The sequence below is a fragment of the Gigantopelta aegis genome, chromosome 6 (genome assembly GCF_016097555.1).
Source record: "Gigantopelta aegis isolate Gae_Host chromosome 6, Gae_host_genome, whole genome shotgun sequence".
Classification (NCBI taxonomy): Eukaryota; Metazoa; Mollusca; class Gastropoda; order Neomphalida; family Peltospiridae; genus Gigantopelta; species Gigantopelta aegis.
Genome location: NC_054704.1, coordinates 58,655,592 through 58,668,363, shown reverse-complemented (window position 1 = coordinate 58,668,363; position 12,772 = coordinate 58,655,592). Strand labels below are relative to the sequence as shown.

Here is a 12,772-nt window from a genome sequence, read left to right as displayed (position 1 = left end):
GATTTTTAATCCAGATACCGAATTCATTTTCTATGTTACTCCTGTAAGCATCATCCAAATTGACATCTTCCTCATGGTCTGAATGTGTAATTGCCTTGATGTCCCCAGCAACACTGCTCTCATGTTGAGATAATTCATTTACAATGTCTACACGGTCGTCACCGTACTCAACAACATGATGGCTTCCAGCTGTGCTAGCTGAATCTGACATTTCTTCATCACAGACTCACAACTGATAACATCTCATGTGCTCTTCTTGCTGCTCAATGTCTGGTGGTCCTATTGCTTACAAGCTTGGCATCCATTCTATATATTCTGTACTGTAATTAATTATATTAATATTAAGGTTTGTTAAACCACACATCATCGCATATTGTCATGTAAATAATTTAAATCATGGATATGTTTTACATTTCAATGGTAGCCCAATGCTACCTTGTATTTAAAAGACACTGACAATATGGCTGCCTGGTTAACAAATCAGGTATCCCCGGGTGTCTGGGCCTGGGATTTTTCAAGCCTGATGTACATAAAATATGTTCCTGTTTTCCGATAGCAAAATCAACCCTGAATCAAGATATAAGAGTAATTTTACAAACATATGTAAAAAAATATTAATAAATAAAAATAATATCATTGCAAGACTAATGCTGGTAACAGACATAAGCATAAGTGGTGCGTTGCAAAATGATGGCATATACATTTGCAGTGTTATTGCATCTATTTAATACATTTGCATTCAAATATCAATATTTTCTTTTGATCAGCATATTTTATAGCCAAACTTTGCACTGCCACATTGTTGGCATGCACCACTTATGCGATTATTCGAATATGTTAAGATCAGTGTGCTTTTGCATGAACCATATGTATGTTTGTTTATAATAATGGATAATAACACATGGTTACAGGCTTTCCACCAGAAAATAATACGGTCATTGGAATACTAACATCATTCAACTTCAAAATTAGTTATATTTTACATTATGCTTAGCTACATTAAAATAAAAACAGGTCTGTTAACTGTGACCCCTGTCAAATTTCTTATCAAGCAGACAACGCTGTTTACAGGTCGGTATTTTGTTGGGTTTTTTATAATTCTGAACACAAGGCTCGAATTTGGCAGGTGGCATATGTAGCTCAAAACACAAAATGATTTCCAATAATCCGTTTCACAAGCAGCTTTTGCTTTCTATCTTATTTCTAAAAATTATTTCCAGTATATCCCAGAATTCTTTATTCGCGTTTAAAACATTACAACAATTGTACTGACATTTTACATTGGTGCACACACCAATAATGGAAGAATTATCTACCAACAACATTGGCGAAACTCATTCAAACTATTTAGACTGGTTCTCGGAGTGGTCATTCGGTTTAACATGTAGCGTAAAAACAAATCTAGCTAACGTTAGTAAAAAAATACTGGCTGAACTTATGTTTATTTATCGATGGAATCGGCTGAGAAGTTCTGAGTGTCATGAAAAATAAGTAATACCTGTTCTCTAGAACTACTTCTTAATTTCATACATTTGCCTCCCAATTAAAATTTGAGAAGCAAAGATTGCTTTCCAGTCAACAAAATGAGCCTTGGGACAAAATATTAATTTTAAGTTTTAAAAGATGAAAGAAATAAAAGTACTTAGTGAAATATATCATATAAAAAAATTACCGTTTGATGTTTTATTTATTGTGTACGAAGACAAAACAAGGGTCCGATAAGTGTCTGTCGTTGACCGTAATTGTTTTATCTTTATATTTTTTATAGTATCATAAGTACAATGTATGTAAGTATACTTTGTGGTATATATATATATATATGTATATATCACAATTTAGGTTGCTATGGCAGGTAATCAAAATAGACTCAATGCTGTTTTTTCGCTCTTATTTTTATTTATTTATTTATTTTTAATAATTTTATTTAAATTCACAGAAAACATAGGTCTATTGTCTGAACCAAATTGTTAACACCTACGAAAAATTACTCTCCTACCTTTAATTGCCGTTAGATTTCCTCCAAAGTTTGTCCAGACAGAAACCTTGAAAAAACAATTACAATGACACAGATTCCACATACCAGATGATAACTATGTCACCTATATCAACTTCGCTGAGAGTGCATAGGGCAAAAAGCATGTAATTTTGTGCCAGCTGCCATTTTGACTTTTTTTGGAATATTCTTCAAGAGGGGTGAAAGGATAGGACTTAATCTAACAACGTCATAACGTTATGATATAAAAGCAAACGTGATGACGTCATATTATTTATTAATTTTTATTATTATTATATATTGTTTTAATGATACCACTATCACATACTTTGGAGGCTTTCACCCCTCTTGAAGAGTATTCCATAAACAAGCAACAAGGCAGACGGCAAAAAACTGCATGTATTTTTCCCTATGCAATCTCAGCAAAGACGATATCAGTGACATCGTTGCAGTCTCGTGTGTGGAATCTGTATATTTGTAGTGGTTTTTTTGCGATTTGTGTCTGGACAAACTTTAAAGGAAATCTAACAGCAATTAAAGGTAGGAGAGTAATTTTTTGTAGTTGTTAACAATTTGGTTCGGACAGTAGTTAGTTTTGTTTTTTTCCAAAACTGTTTTCCTTTTTTGCAAGCGTTGATCCAAACTAAAATAATCGAGAAAAGAAAAAAACCACTACTCGCAGGCGGCTTTTCGTGGCATGCTACAATCTGCTATAAGCGTGCTAAAAATAACCACGACTTTCCGCCATCTCTCTCTCTCTCTCTCTTTTTTTCTCTCTCTCTCTCTATATATATATATATATATATATATATATATATATATATATATATATAAATGTATCAGGCCGTCAAGTATCCTACTTTTTCCTATTTATTCCTATTTTTTTTATGAGTCGCTATTTAGCCCTCTGTTTGATGAAAATTCCTATTTCTTCCCCCTTTTTTTTCTCACTTTTGAGCAGTTTAATTGTTTTTTTTTTTTTTTTTTTTCTTCTTTTTTTTGCGACACCATATTTTTTTCTCTTCACACCATTTGCTCCAGATAACTTGCTATGAGGCATATTGTGATATCTGTGGCACAGTCATTGAAATCTGAATATGCAGATGGGATGCATGGTTACAATGCAATATAAAGTCCTCTTATTTATAATTTCTGAATTTATGGATATGTTTCTGTTTTTTGGTAATATCTGATCTTGTTGAATGCTCAAAACTAGAAGGTTGAAGGGATATGGCAACCCTTATTGTCTAGGCCTAGTGACTTTGAGCTACATACTAATTATTTCTTTAGTTCATTATCTGCAGGTAATGGTGCTTTCGAGTTAGCTTGCATGCAGTTGCTCCAGTGAAGCCTGATAAATGCTCAGTTTAGCTTGCTAGCTGGTAGATAGTTGTGTTACCTTGTGTGATGGTTAACTATGCATTGAGCTACATACTAATCATTTCTTGTTTTAAACATGTATAGGTTCTGGTGGTGGTCTGCATGTGATGCTGCTTCCAAGATAGTATAAAATATATTGATGTAATTGCATTGTGTATATACATGTATGCTATTATTTAAAGTTTTCAGCAAACACATTGCAGTAATTGGACTGATCTGTGATTGACCATGATCCTTTTTCAAATTAGGCATACTAAATCATTCAATGTTTCATTATGGGTGTGTAGGGTGGCTATTAAGGGAGTGAGAAGGCCATTAAAAACTTCTAGCTTCGATCTTAGATGATATTAATATATATCACCAATGTAGTACAATACTTCTCATAACCATTAATACAACTGCTACACAATGTGGCCAGTTGATCATAAAACTGAATTTCCCTCTGGTTACCTACTTTCAGTTTATAATGTGGTCATTAACTGTTTTAAAATGTATAAAACCATTGGAGAGGATGGCTGTGATAGGTTAAGGTCTCCTTTAAACAAGGTTAAATAAAATGAAAAACAATTACAGTTATCATTTCAGTTATCTGCTCATTGTATATTGGTTCCTATATTATATAAAATATGGAAGAATGATCATGGAACAGTCATGGAAATGCACATATACATATTGGGTCAAATTTATGAAGCCTGTTTTTGACTTAGACGCATGTAACTACATGTATTTACAATGCTTAAACGCCTGCGTTTAAGATAAACAGGCTTTGTAAATTCAGCCTATAATATTCAGCTTATACAACTGCACTTAGCACTCGTGCATTGCTTTTAACTAAGACAATTAATGTTTTATTAGTGTACTTGCACCTTGGCATTTGGATTAATGTTTTATTAGTATACATTCAGTCTACAAATTTGATATGTAACTTGTGGTGAATTATGTAGTGGCTGAATTTGGTTCAAAGTGTAACTGTATAGAGTTCCACAGTGACTATGTGCCTACTGGCCCAGAGTGGATATAGGGCCATTATATTTTAAATTTTGGTTGCCTGATTTTTTTTCTTCTCAAAAAACAAAAACAAAACAACTGTTAAATTGTGTGGGTGGGTGGGTGGGTGTTTGTGCAAATATCTTACATTTTCCACATTTCTCATCACGTCTAAATTGTACAAAGTCAGACTGAAACTGTTACGGTTACCTCTGATATACTGGTGCATGGTGTGTAAGGAAGTAGGACTTCAGTGCTTATTTGCAGTTTGTGCTTTGCTTACCGTAACAAGTATTCTATTAAATGTGCACACCTGCAGTATCATAATTATTTGACATATTTCTACCAATTCAGTTAGCACACAGCTACTAAATTCAGCTATATTATCCAGTTGATCTACCAAGAGAAAATTAATTTTAAAAATAGTGTCTATACCCACATTCAATCACATACACACACACACCACACACACACACACACACACACACACACACACACACACACATACTGCCATTGCTGCTGTTTTTGATGCCTTGCTGCAATAATGTGCATTATATATCGTTGAATATGCATACCAGGCCAAATGCCTTAATTGTCCCCTCCTTTAATGTTATGCCATGTTATGTGTGCAACGTAGGATCAAGAAACTAAACATATTTATTTCCTGTATTTACTTCGGTAAACTCCGGCTTGGATCATATGAAATTGTTATAAACCATTTATTTTTAAAGTCCTCTGGTTATTATATCGACTGAGCAAGGGCCAAGTACCATAACAACCAGCCATGAAACATGGTCATGTTTTTCCTTTCCTTCCTGGGTCCTTTGAATAGGGGGCCTGGCCGTGAGTACCCCTCTCCCACTTGACTATTAATGAACTGATTTATGCCCCTCCGGGCTTATTCCGGTTAAATACCGTATCTGTGGCGAGTGGATGAAGAAATTTGGCTACTTTCATTTTATTAAAGAGAATTAAAAAAACAGAACATTCTTTTTATTTATATCTAGATATTCTTTATTTTGTTTTTGTTGAAGGTAAATAGAGGACAAAGCTCTCCCTGTCTCTTTCAACAAAAACAAACTGGTTCACATAGCACTTTATAGGCACGTCCACCAATGTGAAGCCAAAGTTGCTCTTATTTTAGTCTCTTGGGTGGGGGGAGGGAGGGGTCTGCAGAGAGACTAAATGATTTAGTCTCTTTTGGCTTCATGTACTTTTGCTATGGTCCCTTAGCTAAAACTTGATATATGCATTTCAAGTTGAAGGTAGCTGAAGAATTTACACATAACCTGATACTGGTACACATGATCTGTGCTTTAACAATTGTACGCTAAAAGCATTCAAAAAAAGAAATATTTTATTTTTCAGTTTTAGAATTTGAGCAGCTCTATCTGGAGAACCTACCTAATGCTGAGTACTATGAGAAGAGTTACATGCATCGAGATGTCCTTACCCATGTCGCTGTCACCAAGTGAGTTCATTATCTCACATCATTGATTACTAAACACTGGGTTGTTATTGTTTTTATATTCTATCAAGTGTAATGAAGGAACACACACATACGTGTATATATTGTCTTTGAGAAATTGAGGATAATAAAAAAAAAATCATTAGACAATTTTTTTTATTGTATACTGTACATTAGAAAATGTTACGAGCAACAAAGTACTGCGAAAAATGCAAGGGGCTTCCGAGCACAGTTCTTTCTTTACTCAATAGTATAATTATTTTTGTAAAGAAATAAGACAAAGATATCAATACTATCAAAAACATTGATTTAATTAATTGTCAAACATTCGTAACAACAAATGTTTAGTCGATAATTGTCAATCTATCAAACACCCACTTGAAAATATTAATCTGGCAATGGGCTATTAAGTTCACACAGGGTAAAATGGTCATATATGTACTCATTTAACACTGAACACCAGCTTCCCAATTAATTAAAACAATACATGGTGTGAGCCTTCACCTCAGCTCTCGGTTAAAAGTAAAACAACATGCTTACAAGTATCTTTTGTAATATAATTTTTCAGCTGACATCGCAATACTCTCCTGTCTTTGGGTAAAAATTTCCTCTGATGATATTTTACAATTACCCAATGTTTGACATCCAATACCTGATTTATCAATGTGGTCTAGTGGTGTTGTTAAACATAATGAAACAAAACTTTTAACCCTTTTCAGGACTGATTTTATCATTACTGCCAGTCGGGATGGTCACTTGAAGTTCTGGAAGAAGATGGATGAACATGGCATAGAGTTCGTGAAACACTTCAGGAGCCATCTTGGTGAGAAAGCACATACATTCCAAACGTCACAATACACACCTGTTTTTGTTATTGTCTTACAGAAAAATATACTTTGTACTAGTCAGCTCAATGTTTTATTACATACCCATTAAATCTTACTATATAAATACAGTCCTGAATACAAAAATGAAATAAACTTTTCCGTATTCAACTCAACTGCCGCAACTATACCCTATTCAACGCTACTATTTATAGCACATGGTTGTAAATAGCGTTGTCTGCTTGTTATAGGAATTTGACAGGAGTCACGGTTAGTAGACTAGTTTTTATTTTAATGTGGCGAAGCATTGTAATAATACAGCTAATTTTTAATTTAAATGACATCATTATTCCAATGACGTCACTTTGCATCTCCTTACAATAACCATAAAAAGGGTACATGACATTTCCTTTTTGGAAATATTCCATTGTAAAATTGCTAATGAATTTATTTTAACATTACTAATGCACCTGAATGTGTTTGAACAAAATCTTGTTATTAAAAGATTGTACCTTTTACAAAATATGGATTTCTAGTGAAATTTCGGTAAGATATGCTATATTTATTGTGTACGAAGCCAAAACAAGGGTGTGAAAAGTGATTGTCATCGACTTTAGCAACAATGATGTTGCATGCACCGTCTCCTCACGTGAAAAACTTGGATGAACTGACAACCGGATTATTCAGTAGAGATGATTTATGGAGGCACATTTAATATAAACTTAAACTTTTCAGCAACAAATAATTCCATGAACACCAATAACCAAAAACACACCGATGATGACACAGACATTGAGTGAACAATTCTTGACATTTTTCTTTGTTGATAAAACTGGCACGCTGAAGGTTTTGTGACGTATTACGAGCAAATTAAATATTATATTGTTCATGAATTTTAGCTATTACATTGTCTTTAAAAGGTATTTCAAACGATATCATTAAAATTATAGGTAACTTTTCTCTTGTTCTTTCTTATTTCTGTTTATTGTTTAAATTTAACTATATTCCTATGTGTAATAATTGGTGGTTCATTGGTCGGCATAGTAACACAGCTGACGTAGTTGTGTAAATTTAGAAATCCCCGTCATTAGCTAGCAGTGTTAAAAATTTTGAACTATTATTTGGAAATAAAATTCCAATTTAGGGTTTTCTGCAGGAAATACACTCGTGGAATACAGAAATCAGAAAACCACATATATGTAGTTTTGTCTATTTACCTTTACAGACTGAATTATTATTTTCAAACCTTTTTTCACCCAGTTTGTACCACTGATAATAAGGGCTGGTGGAATTTTCTTTTACTGAACATAAATTATGTTAAAGCAAGATCATTCCACTGAATAAATCAATATAAGCACAGTATTAATATTCAATGATTTTATGTTTCAACACATTAACTTGAACAATTTATATGGTATTTGATAAAAACTGTTAAACTGTTTTGGAATACTTGCAGAAGCAAAATGAGAGTAATCAGTGATACTCAGACATTTAGATTTTTCAGAATGTTTTCTTTATATCTGGTACATAGTTTACACTAAACAAATCAACTTCATGGAACACAAGCTTAACTAATTTTAGGCTCCACTGTGTTTTTTTAATAACTAGTACTAGCCTTAGACATTTTGACACATTGGACGATGCCATTGCTACTATGAATAGTGAATGGATGAACCCCAATGAAGTATTCTAAAATTCACCAGTAATGTCTGTCAATTTCAGAATCCTCAGTCTATCAGTGTGTTTCAGATGCAGTTGTTAATACACATGAATATTGATTTTTCTTTCTTGGTGAAGACGGAGTACTACCTAACCAGTGACTGCCATAAAACATATCTCGTGGCACAAAAAAACGCTCCCCTTAAAGGGACATACATGTACCCTAGTTTTTAAACACTACAGCATATTTTTTACTATTAGAGCCATTTTTGATAACTGAAATCATACTTTACTTAGATTTTATTGTTTATATTATCAATTTCCATACATTCAAAGTGTTTTTGGTTATCCTGGTATTTTTAATATCACAAATGCATTTCTCATATTTTTAAAAAGGCACATGCATCTGAGAAATAACAGTTATGGACTTAAGTTTTAGTCTATTTTTAGAGGGTATTTCACCATTTCAAAGTCACAGACTCGTGTTTCACTCAATTGTAAGTTTATCCAAATGTGTTACAAGTTTGTAGATTAACTGAACATAGTGTGCATTTTCATGGGCTGAAACTAGGGTCTGTTCCTATAACAAATTTGCATGGTGAAATTTTTATACTGTTAACTAATATAATTTTTCAGAAATTGAAACTGAAACCAGAAGTCTTCATTAGAAAAAGAAAACTGGTGTCTTCCTTAATATAACATGTGTCAATTGTTTTTATTGGATGTATGTAAGCGGAAGTCGTACTGTCTTACGGAATATTCCGAATATTCAGAACACTTAAGCCTATTTCTATTCATAATCAGCCGAGGTGTTGTTCCAAATTATCATGAATTTGTAGAACTGTGGGCAAGGTGTGTTGCTTTTGTAGTATTCTGGCAAATTATTTGTAACCAATGTCAAAATAAAACGATATTGCTATGTTTATTTACTTGTTTACTTATTAGTAACTCCCTGTTATAGTTAACCATCGGTTTTACTTTCAAAATGTTTGCGTGTTGTTAGGGGGTGAAAATTAGGGTTTGCCGAATTTGTCGCGTATACTTTAGCCTGACTTCAGACATGAAGGTTAGTAATTAAATTTCATGACAGTGAAAACATCTAAAGAACAGTGATTAATAATTAACTATTTGATTGACAGTGGTGGTTATATAGTGATAGTCATAAAGTTAATCAGTGAGAATGGTTAGTAATTAATTATTAATGAGCAGTTAAAACTTCAAAATGACAGTTATTAAATTAATATTTGTTTGATGATTATTAGTGGTCAACTTGTTAATAAGACTTAAATGAAAAGTAAGGATGGTTAGTATAATTATAAATGACAATGAAATATGAACAGATATTAATTTTATTGTTGTATATATTATTATCAGTTTGGTGACATTTACATTTTAACAATTAAGTTATGATAATTTCTGAGGAGAGTAATAACTCTTGCAAAAAAAATTCAGGGGAGCTTTTTTCAGCTCCTGAAGATTTTACAATCAGCAGTCACTAACTTCAGCTGAGACAGATGGAAGATTTCTCAAATATTTGCCACGTGGTGTTTTTATCTGTTGCCTTTGTATCATTTTAATCTTTTTATTTCATGGTTCTTTTTCCCAGGCAATATCCAAGATCTTGCTGTGAGCACGAATGGAGAGTTCTGTTGCACAATTTCAGATGACAAGACAGCTAAAGTGTTTGATATTGTTAATTTTGGTAAGTTCATTTTCTTTAGTTTTAAATCATTTCTAGAAAACAATGTTTCTATATCAACTCAGTGTTTCTGCCAGAAAGAAATGTTTGGGACTATGGAATTGAATGCAACCATAGTCAACAGGGGGTATGGGGGGCCTCCCCCAGAAAGAAAATGTGTTACGTTTAGCGATAGGGTTAAGAAAATAATGCAGTAATGATAAGAGTTGTTAGGTAATTTTGTCATATGGTTAACTTTAAAAAAAAATCTACAAACAAATTTGATTATGGCACCATACCCATTTTACCCTCTGGCAGAAACCCTGCAACTGTAAGATTGACCCGTTGGTGGGGTTTTTTTTTTTGGGGGGGGGGGGGGGAGTTGTGGTTGTATGTGTAGGGGCTTATCTCCCTTCAAGTTGATTCATCTGGGGTTTTTTGTTTTCTTTAACTCCTAGATGTATATAGTTTCTAGCATAGATTTAACGTAGTTAGTGATGATGTATGTTTTCTAACAGGAGAGATTTGATAAATCATTTGTGTATTGTTTGTTTGCTACTAAATGTTAGGCCTACCCTAATGAAAACTGCATGTTTTTTATTTAAAGAAAAACTACTCAAAAATAGAATTGAGAGGGTACAGTCATTCATCTTAAGTCCCTTAGGGTATGCATGTATAATCTCATTTTGAGTCTGTATGTTCTGCTGGTATCAAAATAAGTTGAAAACGGTTCATGTTACCAGGATGTTACTACACGTTAAGAAAGTTGGGAGTGCTCAGTGTTTTGTTACCCATAAAAAACTATTATTTTAACAAAAACATTAGCAAAACCTAAATTTTGATCATTTGTGTATTACCTGATATTCAAGAGATAAGCATACAAGTATCAATACGAGAATGGTGATATGGATAAATAACATAATATCAATGTGTTTCTTAAGGGATATGTAAAGTGATAAATGTGTTGAAACCGACCTTGGTGGTGTTGTGGTTAAGCCATCGGACATAAGGCTGGTAGTACAGGGTTAGTTAGATCATAATAATATTGGTCATCTTTTTCTTTAGATATGATTAACATGTTGAAGCTGGGTTATGTCCCGTTGTGCTGTGGTTGGATATTTGCCGCTGGAGATGCCATAGCAGCACTGGCAGTGTAAGTGAACTGTGTACATTATTTAAACAACTGTCAGCAGTGTGTTGCTCTAATACATACATATATGTTATATATTTAATTGAACATGTATACATTGAGCTCTAAATTGGGTTTAAGGGCCCCCGATGAAATGTACTAGTATACGTAGATTGCCACATTAAACAGATATGTCAACCAAACTGTTGTTACTGAATGGAACTTTGGTATCGTGCCCTTTTACCAGAAATCTGGATTAAAACATGCTGGTTTGGACATTGTAAGGTACTGAGGTGTTGTTAAATAAACATTACACTCCTTTTATTATTTTGGCTATACATACTAATTTCCATGTGGATAACACATATATGTAGTGTTTAATAGCAGCACTAACACTGGGTGTGCAGAGCAGTTTGCCAGATTATCTATCAAGGGTTTTTTTCTTCAATAAAATTGCATTTTTTTCATAACATTTCACCAAATTAGAATTAAAATATTGTTTTAAAAACTGGCGAGTGGCAGAGCTAGTCTTGAATTGGACATTAGGAATGTTAAATTAAACCAGAAAGATTTGATGCTGAATATTCTCCAAAATGTGTGTTGTCAATCAGCTAAAGAGGGAAATGAAATAGATGTTTATAGCTGTTGTGATGGTAAGAGAAGAAGTCCACTACTGCCACAAGGGAACTCCCACTGAGCGGCAACAACTTCACATGGACAGGACAGCACATAGATCAGCTTCGCTTGTACTCGTAGGGTACTTACGGTTGGAGGGGCGGGATTCAGTTGGTTGAATACTCACATCGCATGATCGAGCCACCTTGGTGGATCCATTCAGCTGATTGGGTTATTTCTTGTTCCAACCAAGGGAACATTTTGTTCAGTATCATGTTGCAATTCACTACATAAGTTTCAGAGATCGCTACCCAATTTTAAAACATTAAACATTTGTTGGTAATCAATTTTCATTTGACTGGAAATATCGCTAATCAAGATTTTGAAAATAAAATGTTCCCTGCAACCAGTGCAGCACAACTGGACAAAGGCCATGGTATGTGCTTTCCTGTAGCAGGTTTCCTCTGATGACTACGAGTCAGAATTATCATCCAGTAGCCGATGATTAATAAATCAGTATGCTCTAATGGTGTTGTTAAACAAAACAAACTTCTTTTTATGGTTGGAGTTGGTGAAAAAACTGGTAATTCAATGGGTATCATATCTACAAGTCATGTCCTTCAGACAGTCACTCTACTATAGAACTACACTGAGCCCTCGCCCCGCCCACCAACCCCAGTTACAGAATAAGAAGAATGTTTAATTACCTCTTTCATTATCATGACATCTTTAATGGGGTGGGATTGAGCTCAGTCGGTTGAGGTGCTTTGCATTGCAGGATCAAACCACATCGGTGGATCCATTCAACTGATTGGTTTTTTCTCATTCCAACCAGTGCACCACAACTGGACAAAGAAAGAAGTGTTATATTTAACGACGCACTCAACACATTTTATTTACGGTTCTATGGCGTCAGACATATGGTTAAGGACCACACAGATTTTTTTATAGAAAACCCGCTGTCGCCACATAGGCTACTCTTTTATGACAGGCAGCAAGGGATCTTTTATTTGCACTTCCCACAGGCAGGATAGCACAA

The 12,772-nt window shown here is 33.9% G+C and overlaps 1 protein-coding gene across 3 annotated transcripts in view; it reads left to right on the top strand.

Annotated features, from left to right (window-relative positions):
• LOC121374017 (peptidylprolyl isomerase domain and WD repeat-containing protein 1-like) overlaps positions 1-12,772 on the top strand; it is a 69,112-nt gene that overhangs the window by 16,982 nt on the left and 39,358 nt on the right. For 2 of the 3 annotated variants that reach the window (XM_041500888.1, XM_041500889.1), the window contains 4 exons: positions 5,729-5,831; positions 6,548-6,651; positions 9,918-10,013; positions 11,055-11,142. In XM_041500888.1, coding sequence (XP_041356822.1) covers positions 5,729-5,831; positions 6,548-6,651; positions 9,918-10,013; positions 11,055-11,142 — 391 coding nt within the window. Of the gene's footprint in view, positions 1-1,774; positions 1,788-5,728; positions 5,832-6,547; positions 6,652-9,917; positions 10,014-11,054; positions 11,143-12,772 lie in introns of those variants that run through there. The other variant, XM_041500890.1, reaches the window with a different exon arrangement.